This window comes from Pezoporus flaviventris, unplaced genomic scaffold (assembly GCF_033815535.1).
Source record: "Pezoporus flaviventris isolate CSIRO_AGI_PZ_B2104156 unplaced genomic scaffold, CSIRO_AGI_Pfla_v1 ptg000001l, whole genome shotgun sequence".
In the NCBI taxonomy this organism is placed as follows: domain Eukaryota; kingdom Metazoa; phylum Chordata; class Aves; order Psittaciformes; family Psittacidae; genus Pezoporus; species Pezoporus flaviventris.
Window position 1 is genome coordinate 10671945 of NW_026892549.1, and position 25477 is coordinate 10697421.

At 42.6% G+C, this 25477-nt stretch overlaps 1 protein-coding gene across 4 annotated transcripts in view; it reads left to right on the top strand.

Annotated features, from left to right (window-relative positions):
* The window catches only part of THSD7B (thrombospondin type 1 domain containing 7B), a 285500-nt gene that overhangs the window by 111409 nt on the left and 148614 nt on the right, over nt 1-25477 (top strand). For all 4 annotated transcript variants that reach the window (XM_061444781.1, XM_061444804.1, XM_061444797.1 and 1 more), the window contains 2 exons: nt 21390-21581; nt 24411-24645. In XM_061444781.1, coding sequence (XP_061300765.1) covers nt 21390-21581; nt 24411-24645 — 427 coding nt within the window. The remainder of the gene's footprint in view (nt 1-21389; nt 21582-24410; nt 24646-25477) is intronic.

Here is a 25477-nt window from a genome sequence, read left to right on the forward strand (position 1 = left end):
TAATGAAGTGGAATGAGCACTGTGGTCACTATTTATGGTGTCACTCTGGACACCTGCCTTTCTTTCAGCCCTTCTTGCACTGCGGAGCTGGGATAGAGGTTTTGAACTCCAAGCTAATTAATGGCTAACTACGCTACTTGATGAGAAATCTGACGAGACTGTTCTTAGTATTGTTTCTTACGAAAGTCACATGCAACTTGCACAGATTTGCTAGTTCTTGTTGATGAGACAAAAGCAGGAATTTGGTTTTCTTCAGTGATGTACTTATGGGTCCTTCAGTCATTCTGTGGTGTTAGTTTTGGCTCTCCCTTTCTTGGGGAAAACCACACTTGGTGTACCAACCCTTGCCACTGAACACGTGGAAAAGATGTGTGTGGATTCTTTCAACTGAATTTATAGACTTCTGCCCTATGGCTTTTCTTCTTTTTATACTCCAGTCTCTACAACAGGTTTCTGTAACTGCTGAAGATGGCATGTATTTAAGTGCACAATAAATGCCATGGAGTTAGTGCTAGTCTGCACTTCTGTATTTTATCAGTCTGGGGGCTGCTGCCAGCTGTGCCGGAATATTTTTATACAGCTGCTTATGAAGTCCACACACTATAGCAGTATTTCCCATCCAAACCAGCCCTGCAATACTTTGTTCCACAGTTCCAGTTTGTTTCACAGTTCTCTTATCTCTTCACTCCTTCAAGGGTTTCCCAAAAATAATGATATAATTTTTGAACCCTTGGTGGGTTGCTTTTTTGCAAACTTTGCCCATTCTCAGCCAGTGACAACGGCTGGAGGCAGTCCAATGTAATTAGTAAGTATTTTGGAGACTCTGCTTTGGCAACCCTGTTAAGTATGTGCAGTGAAAGCAGGATTAGTATAGGGCCTAATATTTTTTTCCTTGTTAGGGCATTTCTATGATCTGTAAGCTTATTTAATTGGAAATTAGGCATTCTTATTAACAGAGGAGATACCCTTTGGTCCACGTCCTGACATGGGATAAATATATGTAGTTCTCACTAAAGAGTAGGAGAATGCATTCACATGCTCCAGGGTGGAAATTTGCCCTTTTGTATGCATTGCTGTTCTCCTGGAGGAAAATTTCATTTTCTAGTAAAGGCAATAAATTTTTGCTGCTCAAATAAGTGACTACAGATGTTCATCATCATGGTTTGAGGAAATAAGCCTCCTAAGAAGATCAGTGATGACAAGGGGAGTAAGAGTTGTTATCCAATCATTTGTCATGGTTTAGAACATTAAGATATATGGGTAAGACCCCAAAGGTGTATAAAAGTTCCTTTTTCCGGCAGTCTTTTGGTACATCATAACTTTCCCTGTGCAGTCAGTCGGTGTCGTGGTTTAAACCCAGTCAGGTAACTCGTTCACTCACCCCCCCCTTCTTTCCCTCCCCCTATTCCCGGAGGTACGGAGAGGAGAATCGAAAAGAATGCAACTCCCACGGGTTGAGATAAGAACAGTTTAGTAACTAAGGTATAACACAGATCACTACTGCTACCACCAATGATAATAATTATAAAGGAAATAACAAGGGAAGAGAATACAACACCTCACCGCCAGCCGACTGATAACTCGCCCCCCTCAGCCCGACCAAGCACCGACCCATATACCTCCTCCAACCCTGCAGTCTCCCAGCCCTTCCGGGTAACTCCCAGTTACCTCCTGGGCATGACGTGCTGTGGTATGGAATACCTCTTTGGTCAGTTTGGGTCAGGTGTCCTGTCTCTGCTTCCTCCTGGCTTCCCCTCCTCCCTGGCAGAGCATGAGGCTCACAAAGTCCTTGGCCAAACCAAAACATCCTTGTTATCAGCTCTGTTACCAGGCCGAAAGTCAAAACACAGCACTGCACCAGCTACCAAGAAGGAGAAAAATGACTGCTACTGCTGAACCCAGGACAGTCGGTATTACACACTCTCTGAAAACTCTTTTTGTTCGCATCTCTTTGTATACGCAACATGTAAGGAGTAACATCTTATATATTGCTGGGAAGTATTTTACGCATCATTGAAATGTAGCCCCATGACTACTGAAAGTAGAGGCTGAGTCCCTCCCGGTGCTCATATTAACTCCCTTCTCTACCTCCACCATCCCGCTCCAGATGTTAACATATATCTGCCTTGCTTCTTTTGCTGTGATAGTGTTCTGTTCTGGGCTTTCTCCAGAGACTTTCCCTCTGACTGCTTTTCTGTGGTTTCCTGCTCTCCAGCAGTTTCCCTCTAATTCTTCCCCCTCTCAAGGCTTCAAAACCACATAGCAGCCATGGGGGTACAGTGTCAGCTAGTGAAAAACTAGATTAAACATTCATGATTGTAGGAGTGCTTGCTAGCATATATGTATTAATTCAACATTTCGTGCTGGTTTTCAGTACATTGGGAGGTTATGTTGCCAGTGAGGTGACTTCAAAGTCTGTAGTGGAATACATTTCAACCAAGTGCTTGAGAGCAGGTAGAAGTCTTGTTCTGCTTACCTAGTTTCAAAGGAAAACCTTTTCACTGACTTTTTAGCAAGTATTTATCTCTAAAACAAACTTGGCAGAGACCATATTTCTGAAGGCTTTTGTTAAATTCTGACTCTGCACCAGGGATGGCTGATCTTGAAAGCTCACCTTAATGTAGGAGACAGTCATAGTTTGCTGTGGTAAACTGCTCCCTGCTTTGCTGCTTGTTGCTGGGAAGTCATGCAAAGATGAGGTTTGCCTTGTCCAGTCTAGGTTTGCCATGGCACAGGATAGCTCAGTAGCCTAAATTTGATGAATTGAGCCTGAGAGAGCTTGGTATCATGTACTGAGTCCTACTGGACTATGGGAAATCCTTCAGCATGGCAACTTCATTACCTCTGTGGAGTTAAAATATGGCCCTCATGTTTCCCCAGCCTGGTCTGGTATTTAGTAGTCAAAAAGGTTAATTGGCTCCATGTATTTATTCCCTTGCATTTCCCTCTTGTAGCTGGCTTGAGAGGATGTATCTGACCACTGCTGACTCACAGGGAGAGGATTTTTACTGTAGTTCACTTGACAAGATATGAAAATCTCTGTCTTAGTCCTCAGTGGTTGGCCTGTAATCCTATGTAAGGACACAGATGGTGGGAACAGAGTAGCACTCTGGAAAGATCATGATGTTGGTGCACCTCAGAGCTTTATGATTAGAGGAGCCCAAGTTAGCAGCAGACAGCAGACCTAGCTGTTGAGTTTTCAAGACTCTCACAGGCATCAATATACCAAGGAGGTAAACTGCCATAATCTGCCTCCAGGAGGACTGGGGTGATGGACGCTGTGGGTTTGGGAGTCCTGTTTGGACCATTTCTGGCAGCATGTCTTCAAGTGTCCAGGTGTTTGATCCTGCAGGTGTTGTGCAAACTGGCCATGGTGGGCAGATCTGTTCCTATGGGTTTAGGAGCCATCAAACATCATGGGGCCATGCTTCCAGGGAAGCAAAATGCAATTCTTCTGAGCTCCAGCCATGTAATTACAGCAGTAATAATAACTATCATTTTTGATGCTTCATTGCAAATGTAAGGGTTAGTAAGTTTGTTATGTTTTCAGAGTAGTCTGTTCTGCTGCTTTTTTTTGTATTTGTGCCTTATCTGTGATTGAACAAGCACCAGAAATGTAGTCATATGCAGAAAGTCATCCCCTTGTCTTTTTTCCCAATAACTCTGAGGTGTGTGTGAGTGGCTGTTATCTCAGCTGCTAATCAATGAAGCTGGAACTAATGTGCAAAGTGACCTTTTAACAGAAAGAAGGTTGTGAAAATATTCTACTTGCTGTTTGAGTCAACTTTTGCACTTTGTCATGTATTGGGTTGCATGAGCTTCTTGCTTAGTGACTTGTATGGCCACATCATTTAGCATTACATAACCGAGATGAGATACCCAGAATTTGTCACATGTGTTAGTAGTGATGTTTTCATTGGTCAGGTATCATTACTGTTATGTGATGATCCCTGATCTTCATGGACTAAATTCTTTCTGTACTTTAGCCTGTTTGTGCTTTGTTTAGTTGGAAGCTATCTTGCATGGCTGTACACTCCCCGTTTTGGTGAAGTCAGTGGTATTTTCACTACTGGAATCAGTCCCAGTTTACAGCAGCCTGTGGGTAAGCAAAGGTTATTCTTTAGCACTTTCCTTCTCTTCAGTTTTATAGTGCTTAGAAATCTGATGGATGGAGCACTCAATTATTTAGCATCTATCAAGATTTTGCTTACAGCACCTAAACAAAAACTAGCATTACCTACTTTTATCCAAATATATAAAATATAATTCTAGTGCATTAATCCATAAACTTAAAAAAAATGATATACTGTTGCTTAACCAGCTCTTTTAATGAAATATATTTTGAATTGAAATTTTTAAGTATGCACGAAGAAAGTAAAATACCATTTGCGCTTTTAGGATTTCAATAATGTGTGGAATTAGTAAAACTTTATTATATTTCTGTGCTTGCATATCCTCCTGAACTTAAATATAAGTTCAAAGGTAAATTTTTATTGCTGCACATGAGAGGAGAAAAAGTAAATTAGAGTAATGTAATCATGCTCATATATGTTATGGATTTTGAAGAGTGTCTATTAGAAGGTTTGTCAAAATGTGCTTAGCTCTTAAAATAAAGATTAACACTGAAGGTTTTAATATTGTTCTTCCTTATGTACATATTCCTTGAGAATAAAAGTATAAAATATCTCCTGCCGAAAGCAATTGCCATAAAATGACACTTTCCTATTTTAATAGCTGAATAATCAGAACAGAAATATTTTCTAAGCTGCAGAGAGGTTATTGCTTTTTTCACACAAAGAAATTTAGTGGTAGAAAACCAGATTTTATCCAGATACTCTCCGGTTTCTCTATTTCAGTTCTTATATTTGAAAAGCATGTCCAAATGCCTCCTGACAGCCTTGACACTTCAGGGTGTTTAAACAGGGGGTGGAGGGGTGCTCATTTGATTTCATTTACTGATTCTGTGTTTTTCTTTAATCTAGTAGCAAAGTTAAAATAGTAGGTTTCCAACAGGAGCTGAAAAACCTGTTAGGGAATGACTGGTTGGTATCTATGTAGGCCGTTTAGTGTTCATAAATCTTTGGTCTTTTTTCTGCTTTGGAGCAAATAAGGAATAGGTCAGTGTGGGAGGGCAACTGTTGGCATGGGTGTCTCTGGACTTGGCAAACAACATTTGTCTGAACTGCCAGCTCAGCACATCGTCCCAGCTTCAGCATCTCTGTGAAAGCACCAGCTTGATGAAATTTTTACAGATAATTCCTTCTCCTGTGTTTTCTCTACTTGCTCTGTCGTCTTCCTCTTTTTTCTTTCTGTGAGCCTGGGTTGTACCACGAGGACACTAAGAAAACATGGACAATGGCCTTTCTGGCCTCTCTTAGAAGTCTTTTTAATACAGTCTTCAGGTTTTAGTTTCACCATCACTCAATCTGGAAAATATCACCATCTGTAGGTGCACCCTATTTTGTTTTTACAGGAGAGAGTCTGAGGCTTGTTCAGTGAGCAAGTTCAATCCAGCTCAGGTTGTTCCAGACCCTGAACCCAGCTGCTGTGACCAAGCCCATCCATATGTTCAAACTCTGAAAGGATGTGGTGATGGAGGATCAGTGCACTCCACTGAGCAGAGACCTCCTGGGGATGCAGTGTTTGTATTCTGGCAAACGCTGCTCTGCTGGCAAGACCCCATTTCCCAGGTTGGGATGATAACACTGGCCAATGCTGTGAGGATGCTTCATCTTGCTCTGTAAGAATTCATGCAGCAGTATCCACCTCCATCAGAAGCCTAGAGAAAGAGTGAGCATCTTTACAGGAAACTTGGCTGAGTTTCATCAGCTAAGAACAAGGGGAAGCAGAGTGTGCTGCCTTACCTGGACCAGTAATACTGGGAGCAAGCTTCAGGCAAAGTTGTGTCGTAAGACTTCCTCGGAGTAATATACATAATTTATTTTTTTTTACGGTAGCAGATCTGTTGTCACCTTTTAATTACAATACCCAAATATAAGGTTGTGTGCTGTTTACTTTCCCCTTGGAAACCCTGATTGGAAACTTCCCCCTCTCTCCCCCAAGCTCCCAGCAAAAAGTGTACCCAGAGGTGCCAGTTTTTAGATATTTGTGTGTCCATGTTTGAGACAATTTAGACTCTGAGTAATAGGGGAAGCCAGTGATGAATTTTTTTTCTCCTTTTTTTTTTTTAATTCTCCATAGCAACTATCTACTTTAAATCTATGAAACCTTTCTGAAGATGGAAAATAACAAGAAACTTTTCTAAACAAGCCTTTTTCTGAATAAATCATTAAACCATTTAAGGTCATCGTAAGTGATTCCTGCCTTTAAATTCTTCCATTGATGCCACAGGAGCTGAGTTGTAAGCAGAATGAGGCTGTTGTTACAGTATAATCACTGAACCAGTTCCAGAGGGTGGAGCAGTTTATAGACCAAATGCACTTTAAATGACACTAGAGGAATGATGCACTACTGACTGAAAATGTAGGCACCATTATTAATGGTGTAATTAAGGTTCCACCTCATGGGCAAAGTAGAAACACACAGAAAATACTATTAATATTGTGTTTTCTACATTTGATTTATTCACATTTTAAGTACTAAATGATCTATGCAAAATACAGTGAAAATTCAATGCTCTTTCTAAAATTCACAACTTCATTATGTAAAAATGGTTCAAGCACAGGTCAGGGTACATTAGCCAGAAGTAACTTAAGCCATCTGACAAATGTAGAAGCTTAGATGCATAATTGATACTAGGCAAAACCTGTGTGTCCACGAGAAATTTTACTCAATAACTGAAGGTCATGGCTTGCAATTTGTATATATATTTTTTTTTCCCAAGAACAGATCTGAGTCACTCATTTAGACTCTTGACTGATGATCATCTGTGTTACTGAGGGTGTTTTCTTTTTTTATAGCAATCTCTTAAAAGCTATCAAATAGAATATCTCAATATTGCTCTGTTCTGAGTCTGTGGATCAATTAAGGAAGAAGTTCTTCACTGTGAGGGTGGTGAGGCAATGGAACAGGTTGCACAAAGAAGTGGAAAATGCTCCGTCCTTGGCAGTGTTGAAGGTCAGTTTGAACAGAGCCTTGGGTGACATGGTCTAGTGTGAGGCGTCCCTGCTCATAGCAGGGGGTTGGAATGAGATGATATTAAGGTCCTTTCCAACCCAAACCATTCTGTGATTCTAGGACAAAATTGGAAACAAAACTACTACCGTTATCACTAATAACAAAAGAAGAAAGAAAAAAAAAAGCTTAGTATTTCATCCTCCAAATTCTTTACATTTCCTGATAGACTGTGGCAGCTCTCAGAGTTGCTTTATGGGATTAGGCCAGACTGCATCTGAACTAGAACACATTTTTGTGTTAACTGCTTCTAAATGAGCACTTAGTTTTAAGTAGTTGGCATAAATCTAATTTTAATTTACTGTTTTCATTTTCTTTTGCATTGATCCTCTTTTTGTAGAGATTCAATTGCAGACTTGGAGAAAGATGTTTCTTAAAGCCTCCAGATGGTATTTGCAATTATTTATTATCATTAGCATTCACTGTATCTGAAAACAAGACTTTTGCCAACTTACATAAACCTCATCTGCTGCACTATTGTTTACAATTTTTCAGTGTCCTATGTTAATAAAAACTCTTAGGGCAATTTTTGTGGCTAGAAATGAAAAATGGTCTGTTATTCACAATATATGACAAATTGCTAATTTATTTTGTGAATATCACTTGGATAACAGCCAGTCATAGCCTTTTGATGGCTATGAGCAAGCCATTAAGATATGTCATTCTAAAGAGTAGCATAATCGGAACAAAAATCATAATAATCAAACCAGTTGGTATAAAAGCATGACGCTTTTCCATGGATGCACACACAACTTTTCTTTTTGGGGTCACTTAACTGTGTGAGAGCATGATTACTGCAATTTTCCCTTTGTAATATGTCCCTTACAATTCTTTCAGAGTTTTCAGACTGAAGATAGCACCTTAAGTCTGCAAAAATGAAATGTCTAGAAATTTCTGAATTTGATGCATAAAATGCCACCTTCTTTATTCTAAATTAAAATGCCTTAATTTCTTTACTAAAATTGTTCTGCCCCACTGCACAGATGTAGAAGATGAAGTAGACTCTGCAGTCTATTCTTACTTGTTCTTTTTCTTAAAGTTTCAGAAATATATGTGTATTTTAAAATATATTAATGCGTTTTACTTAGGTGTGTAATTGGTTTCTACAATATTTTGTGCTGATTAGCATTTGGAACAAAGCACTACAGAGAAGAAAATAGAGGGACACCTGTTTCAATTATACCACAGCACCAATTTCAACAATAAATCTTAATTGCAATCAGTCTTGATCAACCCACCTGTGTAGATTCCCTCATTTCCAGTGTGGAGGGATAATGGAGAAAAAAGAAAAAAGTGAAAGAGAGAGGAAAAAAAACCCTGAACACTAATATGGATTATGTTTAGTTTTTATACTTTATGTTTTCAGATTGCTGTGCTATGTTAATTATTAGGAACAGCAGCCTTAATTTCTGTGCTCTTCTCTGGGGATACAGTGAACTCATGTTTACTTTTGGCTGCCACGTGAGCCATTTCTCTTAATTCAGGAGGGGCTGTGCAAACAGCAACAAGTTAGAATTAATTCTGCTTGTATGCTGAAGCCCAGCAGGTGAATGTGCAGCAAATGCCTTTAAATGACTGCTTGTCTTTCTGTGTGGGATAGGAAATATAAGCTCTTGTGTAGGTAACCTCATGCAGCTGTATTATTTTTTTCTTTTCTTTAACTTTGAGACTGGTAGCTGCTGTATAATACTTCATGGAGGTATACCAGGATGTTTTCTGCAGGCTTGGCAGCTGCTTGCTGAGATGCTTCCCCTGTGCTTGCTTTCATGGTGTTTCCTGAGAGTCACAAATCAATTTTCGTATGTGCATAACGAATTGTGGGTAAACAGCCCAAATTGCAGTAAGTGATGTACAGGAAAGAAAAACAAGTACCACTTTTTTTGCATACTTGTCATCATCTTTTTCTCATGTAATGATCACTTGGAGATAGGTAAGGGACAGGATCATGGCAAGTGATGCAGGGATTTGGGCAAGACTTCTGATTTTATGGGGATTTTGTAATGTATTTTCAGACATGCTGATTCTTTTCCACATTTATTATTATTCCATCTGTCTGTACTTTTCCATCTTACTTTCCTTTTACTTATTCTTCTGAGTTACTATTCCCCTTTTCTTCATTATGCATTGCCTGGTTAAAAATATGCTTTCCTTAACCTAATGCACTGGTTTTCATAGTTGCATTTTAACCAAGTCTTTTGACTCAAACCGTTAATAATTGTCTCATCTATTTTTATTTTTTTTTTCTAAATCTTCCTCCTCCTTTCCCCTCCCTTCTCTCCACCCACCCCCCTGAATTGTATTTGTGTTTCTTTCCTCTTTTGCATTGTAAATGGCTTGTTCTTCTTCACTGCTTCCTCTGTTTTTGTGGTCTTCACCTCCATTCTTCATTGCTACTGTGTTACTTCTCTGCTATAGGGCTCTGATAATAGTGATGGACCACTACAATTAAATTTATTCCATACACCACTGCTTTCCCTGACAAACTGACACCACTTTTCTCCGCTGTTCTTACCTGTTGACTGGCATTAAGAAAAGTCAACCAGGAGCCAGGGTTCTCAGTGAAGTGTGACATTGGTCCCCCAGTGAGAGTTGAAGACGTCAAGCCCTGGGTGCTTTAAGATGTATCTAAAGCTGGGTGTGCAACACATAAAATCCATGATTTTTTGTGATGAGATGAGCACATTCAAAATGATTATATGAAATTTATCCTATTGTTGTTGTTTGATTGTTATTGCTTCTAAATGTAACGTTTTCGTTAGCTGATGAGATGCCTAGGCCAAGATATTGTCAGCAGACAGCTCTCTGAATGCAGTTGCCGTTAGCAAACTGGCATACAGTCAATAGGAATTCTTCTGAATTTACTACTGTCTGTTGACATCTTATTCTGTTACAGGCAAGTATTTAATCAAAGTTTATTGTCATTCTTTTCTGAGATTTAAGTGCAACATAAAATTTTACGATACACATAGTATTTTAGATGACAGCTTCATTATTTCCACTGAATAATTTGAACTGCTACAAGGAGAAATATTGATGTCAAACCAGTAATTGTCATTAAATATGCAACACTTTTACAACAGTCATTTGTGATTAAAAAAAAAAAATCTAAACTTCTAGGTAGCAATGCAGAGCAGTCTGAAATGCAATTCCTTCATCTTGAGCCTTCCCTCACCATGGAGGTCATTCAGGCCTCCACACACAGCATGCAAGCATGAAATCTTCAAAGTAATTTTGCAAATTTCCATTTTCAAAAGTGAGCATGGTGTGTATAGTGGTGAGTGTCAAAAGGAGGATACTCAGTTTGTCAGTGAGTTGATCTTTTGATTCCTGCTGCCTGATGGGATTTGTATTTTTGCTGGTTTAGTCATATCCTTTCCAGTGGACACTCTTTTTCTGAGCCAGGAGAGACGTCTGTGGCAAGAGTAATTAAACTGTGTCAGAGGAGATAGGTACACAGGTTATTGAGATGAATGAGGCTAATGCACCATAGCTGCAAGGCGTTATGTAAAATAGACAGATGCAGTTTAATATTGAACTGGTTCAGAATGAAATTTTCCTGTAGATTCAGTGCCTCACCTTGGAATGTGTTATTCAGGACCATGGGAGTGGCTTCTACTAGAATGGAAAAGAGAATAAGGAAAAAACAAAGTTGCTGGAAAAAAACAAGCTCTTTAGTTAAGGAGGGTTTTACCCTATTCCTTTTGTTTCCCTTGCTGGAAAGAATTTAATTTCCTTTTTGGTGAATCAGAAATTCCACTCGGAATTGTACTTTTCCATGTAGCTTCTCTGTTACCTTGCTAAAGAATTCAAATTAGGGGGCAAGGGGTTGTTATGACCCAAGAGCAGGAGCTGGCACTGAGCCTTACTGAACCTCGTACAGTTGGCCTTGGCCCATTGATCCAGCTTGTCCAGATCCCTCTGTAGAGCCATTCTACCCTCCAGCAGACCAACTCTCCCACACAACTTGGTGTCACCTGTGAGCTTACTTGCGCTCGATCCCTTCATCCTGATCACTGATGAAAATAGTAAACAGAACTGGCCCCAGTACTGAGTCCTGGGGAACACCACTTCTGACTGGCTGGATTTAACTCCAACTGGATTTAACTCCATTCAGCACCACTCTTTGGGCTCGGCCCTCCAAACAGGCTTTTACCCAGCTAACTGTACACCTCCCATCCAAGCCATGAGCTGCCAGCTTCCCCAGGAGCATGCTGTGGGAAATGGTGTCAAAAGCTTTACTAAAGTCTAGATAGGCAACATCCACAGCCTTTCCCTCATCCACTAAGTGGGTTACCTTGTCACCGGAGGAGATCAGGTTGGTCAAGCAGGACCTGCCTTTCATAAACCCATGATGACTGGTCCTGATCACCTTGTTGTCCTGTACATGTCTTGTGATGGCGCTCAGGATGATCTGCTCCATAACCTTCCCCAGCACCAAGGTTCAGACTGACAGGCCTGTAGTTCCCCAGATCCTCCTTCCAGCCCTTCTTGTTTATGGGCATCACATTTGCCAACTTCCAGTCAACTGGGACCTGGTTAGCCCGGACTGCCGTTAAATGAAGTGGCTCATGAGCAGTTCTGCCAGCTCCCTCAGTACCTTGGGGTGGATCCTGTCTGGCCTCAGAGACTTGTGTGTGTAAAGATTATAGAAAGATCTAGAAAGAGCATTCAGAAAATCTGAGATAAGAATTATACCTTTAAGGTATTGGGCAGACAATTTGGAAGCTCTGGAGAGCTTAATATTTCCTGTAATTCTGTGACAATGTATAAAGCACACTTCAGACATATCCTGTACTAGTATTTTTCATGGAAAATGAAAGATTATTACCTTTCTTTGTAGTATACTGTAGTTTTCTGAGAATTCTCTGCCAAGTGGCTTGTACAGAAGAACATTCCCCTTCTACAGTAATACAAGCCAGTAATTAAACCTGAACACAGTGAATAGATCTATAAAGTAAATCAAAGTGAGTGTTGAATTGTACCTTCATGCAACGAGTGGTAAACTCTCTACAACGAAACTCAAAAGCTTCCTTTCTTTGCTGAGGAACCATGAATTGCAGCCTCTGTTTGCAGCATTACTGTTGCTGTCACCTGCTGTAAATCCAGTGTGAAAAGAAATCACAAAGGGAAGAAGTGGAAGGTGTATTTTGCTCCTTTGCATCCCTTCCCCACAGGGTGGTCACTTGAAAAGCTGTGGCATTTGAGCTCCTCATGGGTGAAGGAAGCCACCCCAAAGGAGACTCAAGTGTTTTAAACCATCTGAGTGTAGCAGTTTAGACTGTCTGAAATCACGTTAAATCAGTGGAAAGGCTCTCCTGGCTTCCAACAAGTAGGTTTTTCTCTGCTGCTTGCATCTCTAGCACAATCTGATTGGTGGGGAAAATTGGGCTAAATCCAGGATTTGGTGAATTTAATGGGGTTCCCTTGCTGTGAAGTCTGTATATAATGAGGGTAGCCTCTTGCATGGATTGTGGGACAGGGAGCACTCTTGCAGGGCCGGTGTTACATGTCATCCCTTCTCATTCAGAAGCTTGTCAGTGACTGTTCACATGCTTCCTTGTAAGTGTCAGTGATGGGAGAGGAGGACAGATGTTTTACACTACTTCACCAAAGCCTATAATCTCTTGATGCTACTGTACCATTGACTCCTAAAATCATGCCTGCCCAGGATGCCCTTGTGTTATCTGCTGCTGTACAAACAAGCTGTCAAAATGTTAGCAGGGATTTTTATACTTAAGTGACTACAGAAGACAGCTGAATAAGGTTTACAGGTTTATTTGGTGTTTTTACATTGTTTTTATCTAGAAGTAGTTCTTAGCCTTATGTGAGCATCCAAAACAGCGGTGATGCTAATGGCTGGTCAAAACAGATGATAGATTAGCCTTGTGTCGTGGTTTAAACCCAGTCAGGTAACTTGTTCACTCACTCCCAGTGAGTGGTGCCGAGATGGCCCCCCCCCCCCCCCCCCCCCCCCCCCCGGGGCTCTCCCCTTCCCCACTCCCGGAGGAATGGGGAGGCGGATTGAAAGAGTGCAACTCCTATGGGTTGAGACAAGAACAGTCCAGCAACCAATGTACAACACAAATCACCACCGCTACTATCAGCTACAACAATGATAAGGGAAAATAACAAGGGAAGAGAATACGATACCACCAGCCAAGAAACGAGTCCCACCCCGAAGCCCGTTTCCTTCCGGGTAACTCCCCGTTACCCCCCACCCCGGCCATGACGTGCTGTGGTATGGAATACCTCCCAGGCTAGCCCGGGTCAGGCGCCCCGTCTCTGCTTCCTCACAGCTTCCCCTCCTCCCTGACAGAGCACGAGCCTCACAAAGTCCTTGGTCAGGGTAAACATCACTTAGCAACAACTGTAAACATCGGCTTCACCCGCACTGTTCCCAGGCTGGAAGTCAAAAAACAGCGCTGTACCAGCTACCACAAAGGAAAAAAAAAACATGACTGCTACTGCTGAACCCAGGACGTTATCCACCCCTTATTCCATACCATTCATGTCATGCTCAGATCCCACATTTTCAATACACCATCGCTCTCCCACATATATACGTCCATATACATACAGACCAAGAGGAAAAGATCATTTTCTTAGTGCATGGACCAATCCCTATAATGCTGCCGAGTCCATTCGGTCCATGATGTTCAAAGTTCATTCTCTGTTGGGATGATGGCTGGAAGGAAGTCAGGGCCAGTCGCTGGTGACCTGGAGACATCTAGTTGATGGGCTATAAAAGCATTACACAGCAGGCAACAGCATACAATTGAGTTCACTGGCTGTTTTTCCCTAAAATCAAATCCCCTTGAGGTATACATCAGACTTCCCCATCTTCCCGCATTACCCACCAAGTATATCCAGGTCCCTGAGCAAAAGCAATCCCACGAGTGGGTTTGCCTTTACCTGAAGCAGGAATTACCCAGACTGTCTTCCCCAGCAAATTCTTCATATGCACCACAGGAACTTTGTCCCCCTCTACAATATGTAAAAGTTCTGACTGGGCTGGGCCGGCCCTGTTGGCAGATCCTCTGGTGTTGACCAACCAGGTGGCCTTTGGTAAATGTGTATCCCAATGCTTGAAAGTTCCCCCACCCATCGCTCTCAGTGTAGTTTTTAACAGCCCATTGTACCGTTCGATTTTCCCAGAGGCTGGTGCATGGTAGGGGATGTGATATACCCACTCAATGCCATGCTCTTTGGCCCAAATATCTATAAGGTTATTTCAGAAATGAGTCCCATTGTCTGACTTGATTCTCTCTGGGGTGCCGTGTTGCCACAAATCTGTTTCTCAAGGCCCAGGATAGTGTTCCGGGCAGTGGCATGGGGCACAGCGTATGTTTCCAGCCACCTGGTGGTTGCTTCCACCATGGTAAGCACATGGCGCTTGCCTTGGCGGGTTGGTGGCAGTGTGATATAGTCAATCTGCCAGGCCTCCCCATATTTATACTTCAACCATCGTCCTCCATACCAAAGAGGCTTTAACCGCTTGGCTTGTTTAATTGCAGCACATGTTTCACACTCATGAATAACCTGGGCAATAGTGTCCATTGTTAAGTCCACCCCTCGGTCACGGGCCCATCTATATGTTGCATCTCTGCCCTGATGGCCTGAAGTGTCATGGGCCCACCGGGTCAAAAATAATTCACCTTTATGTTGCCAATCTAAGTCCATCTGAGCCACTTCAATCTTAGCCGCTTTATCCACTTGTTGGTTGTTCTGGTGTTCCTCAGTGGCCCGACTCTTGGGTACATGGGCATCTACATGACGTACCTTCACCACCAGGTTCTGCACCCTGGCAGCAATATCTTTCCACAGTGCAGCAGCCCAGATGAGTTTACCTCTACATTGCCAGTTGTTCTGCTTCCATTGCTTCAACCACCCCCACAGGGCATTTGCCACCATCCATGAGTCAGTATAGAGATAAAGTACTGGCCACTTTTCTCGTTCAGCAATGTCCAGGGCCAGCTGGATGGCTTTCACCTCGGCAAACTGACTCGATTCACCCTCTCCGTCAGCAGTTTCTGCAACTTGTCGTCCAGGACTCCATACAGCTGCCTTCCATCTCTGATGCTTTCCCACAATACGGCAAGAGCCATCAGTAAACAAGGCATACTGCTTTTCACTTTCTGACAGTTTATTATATGGTGGGGCCTCTTCAGCGCGCACCACCTCCTCCTTTGGTGACATTCCAAAATCTTTGCCCTCTGGCCAGTCCATGATGACTTCTAGAATGCCTGGACGACTGAGATTTCCTATTCGAGTTCATTGTGTAATTAGTGCAGCCCATTTACTCCATGTAGCATCAGTTGCATGATGTGTAGAGGAGACCCTGCCTTTGAACATCCAGCCCAGCACGGGCAACCGGGGTGCCAGGAGGAGCTGTGCTTCAGTGCCAATCACTTCCGAAGCAGCTCGAACCCCTTCATAGGCTGCCAGTATCTCTTTCTCAGTTGGGGTATAGCTGGCCTCAGATCCTTTATATCCCCGACTCCAAAAGCCGAGGGGTCGACCTCGAGTCTCCCCTGGAGCTTTCTGCCAGAGGCTCCAGGTAGGACCGTTCTCCCCAGCTGCAGTGTACAGTACATTTTTTACATCTGGCCCAGTCTGGACTGGTCCAAGGGCTACTGCATGAACTATCTCACGTTTAATTTGCTCAAAGGCTTGTTGCTGCTCAGGGCCCCATTTAATATCATTCTTCTTCCGGGTCACATGATAGAGAGGGCTTACAATCGAACTGTAATTTGGGATGTGCATTCTCCAGAACCCCACTGCACCCAAGAAAGCTTGCGTTTCTTTCTTATTAGTTGGTGGAGACATTGCTGTTATCTTGTTGATCACATCTGTGGGGATCTGTCTACGTCCATCTTGCCATTTTATTCCCAAAAACTGAATCTCCTGTGCAGGTCCCTTGACCTTACTCCGTTTTATGGCAAAACCGGCTTTCAGCAGGATTTGGATTATTTTCCTCCCTTTCTCAAAGACTTCTTCCACTGTATCGTCCCCACACAATAATGTCATTAATGTATTGCAGGTGTTCTGGAGCTTGCCCCTTTCCAGTGCAGTCTGGATCAGTCCATGGCAAATGGTAGGGCTGTGTTTCCACCCCTGGGGCAGTCGGTTCCAAGTGAACTGGGCACCCCTCCAAGTAAAAGCAAACTGTGGCCTGCACTCTGCTGCCAAAGGAATGGAGAAAAATGCATTGGCCATATCAATCGTGGCATACCACTTGGCTGCCTTTGACTCTAGTTCATACTGAAGTTCTAGCATGTCCGGTACGGCAGCACTCAATGGTGGTGTGACTTCATTCAGGCCACGATAGTCTACTGTTAGTCTCCATTCTCCATTAGACTTTTGCACTGGCCATATGGGGCTATTAAAGGGTGAGCGGGTCCTGCTGATCACCCCCTGACTCTCCAGTCTACGGATCAGCTGATGGATGGGAATCAGGGAGTCTCGGTTGGTGCGATATTGCCGCCGGTGCACTGTTGTGGTCGCAATTGGCACTTGTTGTTCTTCAACTTTCAGCAACCCCACAGCAGAGGGATCTTCTGAGAGACCAGGCAAGGTGGACAGCTGCTCAATTTCCTCAGTCTCCAAAGCAGCAATACCAAAAGCCCACCGGTACCCTTTTGGGTCTTTGAAGTACCCTCTCTTGAGGTAGTCTATGCCGAGGATGCATGGAGCCTCTGGACCAGTCACAATAGGGTGCTTTTGCCATTCCCTCCCAGTCAGGCTGATTTCAGCCTCCAGCACAGTCAACTCTTGGGATCCTCCTGTTACTCCAGAAATATAGATGGGTTCCACCCCTTGACAGCTTGATGGCATCAGGGTACACTGTGCACCGGTATCTACTAGAGCCTTATACTTCTGTGGGACTGATGTGCCAGGCCATCTGATCCACACAGTCCAGTAAATCCAATTGTCCCCTACCTCCACCTGGCTGGAGGCAGGGCCTCTCTAATGGTCGTCACAGCGTTGGACACTTAAATCAGGGTAAAAGGGATTATTCTTTGTTATCACAGGAGCTGGAGTAAAATCAGCTCTTCCATTCCATCTGGGAAACTGCTCACCAGAGACTGAAGCCATAGCTCTCATGGGATGATCAGTCTTGGCCCTTGCTCCCCTCTTCGGTTCACTCACCCATTCCTCCAAAGCTGAAGTAGGTTTTCCATCCCACTTTGTCATGTCTTCTCCGTGATCCAGCAGGTAAAACCATAGGGTACCCCGTGGCGTATACCTTCTGTATCTCCTCTCTTGAAGAATAGGACGCCTTTTGTTAATAGCTGAGACGTGTGTTGGTACATGTGAGGAGCTGGATAAATCAGATACATCGTCCCTCAATTGTTCGAGGTCCTGGGACAGTTTTTTCACAGCTAAGATGATGGAAGGGGTGAGATTGTCTTCGAACTCTCGGAGTTTATGAACCATTTTATCCACTGTTAGTGGTACTATGTCATTCCAGGTTACTGTTGCCAGTGAATGGGCATATGATGACGGTGCATTCTGTGTAAGTTTTCGCCACATGGGTCGTGTACATTCAACTTCATCTGGATCTATAGGTGTATCCCCGTTATTCGGCTTGATGTGATAGATCATCTCTACGATGGCTGATTCCCTCAGAGACTGGATGCCTTTGTCTATAGTAGTCCACTTGGCCGAACGACTCGTAACATCGTCCTTGTACGGAAACCTTTCTTTCACAGCTGCCAAGAGCCGCCTCCAAAGGCTGAGGGACTTTTTCTCTCTTGCAATTGCTTTGTCAATTCCCCCTTCTCTAGCAAGTGATCCCAGCTGCTTGGCTTCTGTACCTTCTAGTTCGTGACCATCGGCCCCATTGTCCCAGCATCGGAGTAACCAGGTGATGATGTGCTCCCCTGGTTGACGGGTAAAATCTTTTCGCATATTCCGCAGCTCGGTTGAGGTCCGAGGTTGAGAAGTTACCTCTTCTTCTTCTTCTTCGTCATGTGATGATGACTCCTGATCAGATTCTGGACCGGGTGGTGAATTCATTGGTTCTTCATCTCGCTTCACCCTTCTTGCCTCCTTTTTGCTTGTTCTCTTGCATACAGGGGCAACCAATATTGGTACGAATTGGTCCTCTGGTTTGGCTGCAGTGATTATCACTGTGGTTTGAGTAGCAACTGTATTTGTTGCTGGGGGTGGTGTAGCTGCTGTTCTTGGAGCTGGGATAACCGTGCTGTCTGTTGCAGTTGAAGTTTGAGCAGCTGCTGTACTTGCCACTGGGGTAGCTGCTCTGTTCATTGAGGCCAAAGTTTGAGTAGCGACTGTTGCTTTGCCCTCAGATCCGACATTCTTCTCCTTTTGAAGGTGCTGGATAGTGTTGAACAAGGCCCTGTAAGCATAGGCCAAGCCCCAGCACGTTGCTATGATTTGTCCATCTCTGGTATGGCCAGAATGACCACACACCTCATTTAAGTGTTTTACTAATTCGTCTGGATTTTGCAGTTGTTCGATAGTGAAATTCCAAAGTACTGGAGGGGCCCACTGACCTAGATACTTGCCCATACTATCCCACACACCCTGCCACTCATGACTGTCCAGCCTCAGGGAAAATCTCTCGGTCCGCCTACATCGTCGTTTGACCCCAGACAAGACCCAAACCTGACTCTGCTTAACTCTTGAAATCAGTAGTGGGCAAAACACACTCTATGCGTGCTAGCATGGTGATTCCCATCACGATCAGCAAACAAGTCTCAACAGCATTAAAATGCCATTCAAAAAATTCAAAACTCTCAAATGTAAATGGTCTGGGGGGACGACTGGGAGGGTAAAAGGATGTCTCCTTCACAGGTTGAGCACCTGAGAAGGAGAAAAAAGATGTGTAATTGCTAAGCACCTCCATCATATACCTCCCAAAGTATAAAGGTGGTGACCACACTGGGAACATAAGCCAGATCAGTTTCATGATCAATGATTCTATTGTATTACAAGTCATTACCATAAAGTACAATGGGATAAAAACCTTAGCCCAAGCCCCACATTTGAAAAACACTAATACAGCCAATACCGGATGGACGTAAGATATGGTATACTGAAACTATGAGATCAAGAGGAACAACCTTGAGAGCCAATAAATCAGCATTGTGACGAATGACTATCAATCCAGTCAGATCTGTTCTTATCTCAACCCCTTGTGCCCCACGTTGGGTGCCAAAAAGAGCTGTCGTGGTTTAAACCCAGTCAGGCAACTTGTTCACTCACTCCCAGTGAGTGGTGCCGAGCTGACAACAATTGAGGGCCGCCCCTCCCCACCGGGGCTCTCCCCTTCCCCGCTCCTGGAGGAACGGGGAGGAGGATCGAGAGAGTGCAACTCCTACAGGTTAAGACAAGAACAGTCCAGCAACCAATGTACAACACAAATCACCACCGCTACCACCAACGACAACAATAATAAGAGAAAATAACAAGGGAAGAGAATACGATACCACCAGCCAAGAAACGAGTCCCACCCGGAAGCCCCTGTCCTTCCGGGTAACTCCCCGTTACCCCCCACCCCGGCCATGACGTGCTGTGGTATGGAATACCTCCCTGGCTAGCCCGGGTCAGGCGCCCCATCTCTGCTTCCTCACAGCTTCCCCTCCTCCCTGGCAGAGCATGAGCCTCACAAAGTCCATCACTTAGCAACAACTGAAAACATCGGCTTCACCAACACTGTTCCCAGGCTGGAAGTCAAAACACAGCACTGCACCAGCTACCACAAAGGAAAAACATGACTGCTACTGCTGAGCCCAGGACACCTTGGTTTGCAAGGGTGCCAACAGTGCAGTACCAAAGGATGGGGGCTGTCTGTAGGGTGGGTGTTGGTCTCCATTTCATTATTGACTAGACATAAAATAGTAGTTCAAAGACTGGGCATACCAAGCCCTTCCTTATGAGCATAGCATACGCAGTGGAAAGGGATTATAAGAATAAAGTATTTTAAAGCGTATCTTGGAGTCTGCTTGCTTGCTAGATTCTCCATTACTTCTTATAATATGCTTGAAAAGTTTTATTTGTGCCTTGAGGATGATGATTCTGTCTTCATTTAGAAATGCAACTGCAGATAATACCACTGTGCTATTGACAGGTTTATGCACTCTTGCTAGCAGCCAGCCTCTTTTTTACTCACTTGTATATGTGTTGCCTTGCAAAAGCAGTGCAGTTTTCTACCCTCCTAGTTATAATTGCATTCTGGACCGCCTTGTTATGGAGCCTTTTCCTGTAGGGTGAGGTGAAAGAGCCAGTTGTTGCTATTATAAATTTAATTATTTTTTTCCTACGTATAATTGAGCCTGTATAGTTATTATGTTTTTTCCTAAGTTCATAATTAAAGAAACCTCAAAGGAGAGCTTTGTAACTATTATAAGGGCAAAAAAGGACGTAACATTCAGTGTGAGCTTGTTGCTTGTAAACAGGTAGATTTGAGCTTCCAGAATTTTCGGCTATGTAGCTAAAAATTCATAAGGGTCCAGAAATACTAAACAATAGAACAGCGTAATAAAGTCAGTCATGTCTGTTCATTGCTTAAATTGTAAGATATTAGGTGTTACTCAGTTCTAAAGACTTACGTTTTATGAATTTTTATTCATTATGATGTCCTTGTAAATTCTGTGTAATTGCTAAAATTACTGAACATTTCCTTTATTTAAAAAATAAATGTATATTTTTATTTTGCATTTTAAAACCAATAGTTCTGCATGTTGGACTCCACATGGATCCCTCATGTGCTTTGTTTTTGCTGCTCATTCTGCCAGCGGTTCTTTTAGTTAGTAGGTTTTAACTCACCAGTCCCTAGTGTTCTACCTTCTTGTTGAAAGGGGTTTTGGAAAGATGCTTCTCATCAGGAGGTATGCTTTGGTTCAGATCCTTTGATTTATCTCTAACAGAAAGTATTTCTCTCTTAGATGGGGGTGGTCCAACAGGTCCATAATTTTGGATCCTTGTGTTTGTGTGAGAAGCAGAGTCAGAAATAATGGTTCATTCTGGTGAGGTTGCAGAAGGACTTGCTTTATGAAGTGGACTGCAGCCAAGAGGTCACACACGAATCTTGAAACACATTTTTTCTTTTTTGCTCTTCTGAAGAAATAATTCAGTTGTTCAAGTATTACACTTTCAAGCTTAAAGCCTAACCATGTGCTGTTTTGTAGTATATTCCTCCACAGGCGGATGTTTGATATAGTCTGTTTGACTGGATATTGAACCAAGCTGAGCCTTCCTCCATGTCTGTCTTGTTTTGTTTGCTCCAGGTGAAGAAGTGCCACATCACCTCTGCTCAGAGCTTCTCTATCCTGAATTTGTGGCTTGTGAAATCCCTTGTGCAATGGACTGTGTTATCAGCGAGTGGTCCGCATGGTCCCCGTGTTCCCACTCATGCTCCAGTAAAAATGCTGAGGGCAGTCAAAGCAGGAGTAGGTCCATCTTGGCCCTTCCAGCTGAAAGTAAGTGGTAAAAATTTTGGATTAATCATTGTTTGCTTGTTAATGAGCTGACTTGCAATCCTCACCCAAACTGTGTTTAGATCAGAAGTAATCCCAGTACTGCAGCAATAGTTAATACTTTCTGTACTTCATGCCTGGTGACTAAAAAATCTTTATGGGCTTGAGTTAATGCATGTGTCAAAGAAATTCTGTCACAATTCCAAATTATTTACTTCAGCTATGAATTGTTATCTATTGAGGGCTAGTCTGGGTGTGAATTAACTTCAGGAGAGCTGCATCCTATCCTAAAGAAATTGTTGGATGACACAAATCCGCACTCATCATGCGAGTGTCTTTATCTAAGTGAAGACTTTAAAGTTCCTCAGGAAGGAATAATTAAAATCAAATAGCCCAACTTTTTTATACATCTTTATGAATGAGTATAGTGGTTTGCTATACAGAGCCACATGTCTGCATACAGATAAATAGTGGTTGATTCTACAGAGTTCCGTTACCTTTGCAAGTGCCATTTCATTTGTCCTCTATCAACTGAGGCCATGGCTCTGCTGTCTGACTTCTGGATGCCATCTCACAGGCAGTTCAAACCCTCAGTTTTCTCCAAGCTGCTGACCAGCTCCCGGAGTTTGATAACCAAGAGGCTATTGATGAAACTAGAGGGATTTGGTTTAAAACAGGTTTTAAAAGATATTTCTTTATGAGGTAAACTTATGCAACTGTGGAGGTAGGCAGTCTCAGCAGGTTTAGAATGGATTAGGAAACTGATGAACATCAGGTCCATAAAGTCAGTAAATGGCAAGTTTGCTGGTGACACTAAGCTGGGAGGAGTGGCTGACACGCCAGAAGGCTGTGCTGCCATCCAGCGAGACCTGGACAGGCTGGAGAGTTGGGCAGGGAATAACTTGATGAAATATAACAAGGGAAAGTGTAGAGTCCTGCATCTGGGCAGGAACAACCCCAGGTTCCAGTATAGGTTGAGGAACGACCTGTTAGAGAGCAGTGTAGGGGAGAGGGACCTGGGGGTCCTAGTGGACGACAGGATGACCATGAGCCAACACTGTGCCCTTGTGGCCAAGAAGGCCAATGGCATCCTGGGGTGTATTAGAAGGGCGGTGGTTAGTAGGTCGAGAGAGGTCCTCCTTCCCCTCTACTCTGCCCTGGTGAGACCGCATCTGGAATATTGTGTCCAGTTCTGGGCCCCTCAGTTCAAGAAGGACAGGGAGCTGCTGGAGAGAGTCCAGCGCAGGGCAACTAAGATGATTAGGGGAGTGGAGCATCTCCCTTATGAGGAAAGACTGAGGGAGCTGGGTCTCTATAGTTTGGAGAAGAGGAGACTGAGGGGTGACCTTATTAGTGTATATAAATATATAAAGGGGGAGTGTCACGAGGATGGAGCCAGGCTCTACTCAGTGGCAAACAATGATAGGACAAGGGGTAATGGGTACAAACTGGAACACAAGAGGTTCCACTTAAACTTGAGAAGAAACTTCTTCTTGGTGAGGGTGACGGAACACTGGAACAGGCTGCCCAGGGAGGTTGTGGAGTCTCCTTCCCTGGAGACATTCAAAACCCGCCTGGACCCATTCCTGTGTAACATTATCTAGGTGTTCCTGCTCCGGCAGGGGGATTGGACTAGATGTTCTTCTGAGGTCCCTTCCAATCTCTAGCATACTGTGATACTGTGGTACTGTAATATGTGAAACAGTCCATTTTCATGGGGAAAATGAATGTGACATGATTATCCTAATCATTGCGCTAAGAAATTTCTCTCTTTCTTTCCTTGGTACTATTTATTGTGGCCATTTAGGGTTATACCTTATTTGAGAAGTCTCAGGCCTACAAGGCAATAGACATCCCTTCAAGAAGCAATATACCTTCATCGCTTGATGATTTTAGTAGGGCATGAATGTGCTCTGAGTCTTGTGGTATCTGGCCCGAACGCTACAGTTCTTTGAAAACCTGCAGCACTTTGGTTGTATCAGAAGTTGCCTGTAAGCAAATGGCTTTGGTTTTAGTAATTTTTACTTCTTTCTTCCTAAAATTACAATGCTTACTGTTAAACTTCACTGCATTGCTCCTTAGCTTTTGAGCTAAGAACAGTGCCTGCTTTTATGGGGTAAATTCAGACTGCTGGCTACAGTGTTGAAACTTCTGGGGAGGCTGTTCAAACGCCTGTACTTTGTGGATTTATTACAGCTGTCGACAAAGTGCAGTACCTTAGCAAAATATTTCAACACTAATTTGAATGATGCTGTTTCAGAAAAGTAAAGACTTCATACACAAAACCTCTTTCAAGTTTTCCCTCCCTTGATTTTCTGATATGGGTATAATTTGATGCATTCCTCCATCAGTATGGTTCAGGACCCTCTAAAGCTTGTCTGTTTAAGGCAATGTGTGAACAGAGTCCAAATATCAGAACGCGATGCTCCTCCTTGGGAAACTAGCACAAAGAATGAACATAAAAATAATATTAACTTGTCTTTAAACCTAATTGCATGTTTGCTGAGTGATACTGGCATTTAAATGGAATTAACTTGGGTCTGTGTAGGAGTATCAATAAGGTTACTCAGAAATACACTTTGCCTATTTCTGTTTCCATTATGTGCTGGAATACAATTTTATGCAAGGCTAATTTAATGGGGAAACAATATTTTAGAAGGTTCTTATTGCAGCTATAAAGGTCAACAGCTTTATTTAAACTTTATTTATTTATTTATTTTTAATTGGGGAGGGGGGGAAGATACTAAGCAAACTTAACATTTTTAATTATTTTTCTATGTCTTCCTTTTGCCACTTGCCATAATATAAATTGGGGTGTTCTCTTTACTCCAGGTGGAAAAGCCTGTCCCCCTGACCAAGCCCTGCAGGAGCACCGTGCCTGTAATGATCACCCGTGCATGCATTTCTTCTGGGAAACTTCTCCCTGGAGCTCTTGCTCTGAAGACATGCTGGTAACTGCACTCAATGCCACACTTAATTGGAGCGGAGAAGCCACCTGTGGAGTGGGCATACAGACAAGAAAAGTCTTCTGCATGAAGAGCAATTCTGGCCAGGTCACACCCAAAAGGTATTTAAAAAGGGTTATTAGTGGTTATTTGAGGTTGCAATACATGACATATAAAGGCATTTTCAGCGGGTCTATGGAATCCTTGCATAGCCTTGAAAATCCATGCATCCTTGAAAATAATTTCAGGACTAATTCTCCAGCTACTACTTCATCACTACTATGAAAGGGATACAAATATCTAACAAAAATAAATAGCTAGAGCATTTTTAATTTTCTGTGTAAACCCATGGAAAATGCATGCTTTTAGTGGTGTAGATTTGTTGCTATAGCTCCTTTGTTATTCTAATTCACATTTTTCTGCAAATATTTTTCCTGAAGGACAGGTGTGAGGAAAATGTTAAGTAGATTGAATATAATGTTCATTAATACATTATTAACAATGCTCTAATAAAATAGAAAAAGTAAACAGATTTTGCATTATATTTACACCACAATAAGGAAGAGCCATATGTGATCTATATCTTTCAGTTCACTTGTAGAGCTTCTATAATGTGATACCAACACAACAAAATTATGTATTCTGCAGTACAAGTATTCTGAATTTTCCTTTGCTTTACTAAATGAGGAAAAAAAAGTAGCACAGATGTTTTCCCTCATATGAAAAAATCAAGACATTGCTAATTATTTTTTGCACTGTTAATGAGTCTAGAGACTTACAACTGAGTTTCATGTCTTATTGTAGCTCTCAAAACAATCCTGCTCGTATAAGCAGACTGTGTTGATTTCAGTAAAGTTAATTAAAGTTCTTAAGGTTAATGAGATTAATTAAATAAAAGGAAAGAAATCTAGTATTCATTTATACCTGGAATTCTTGATATTTTTTAACTTTACC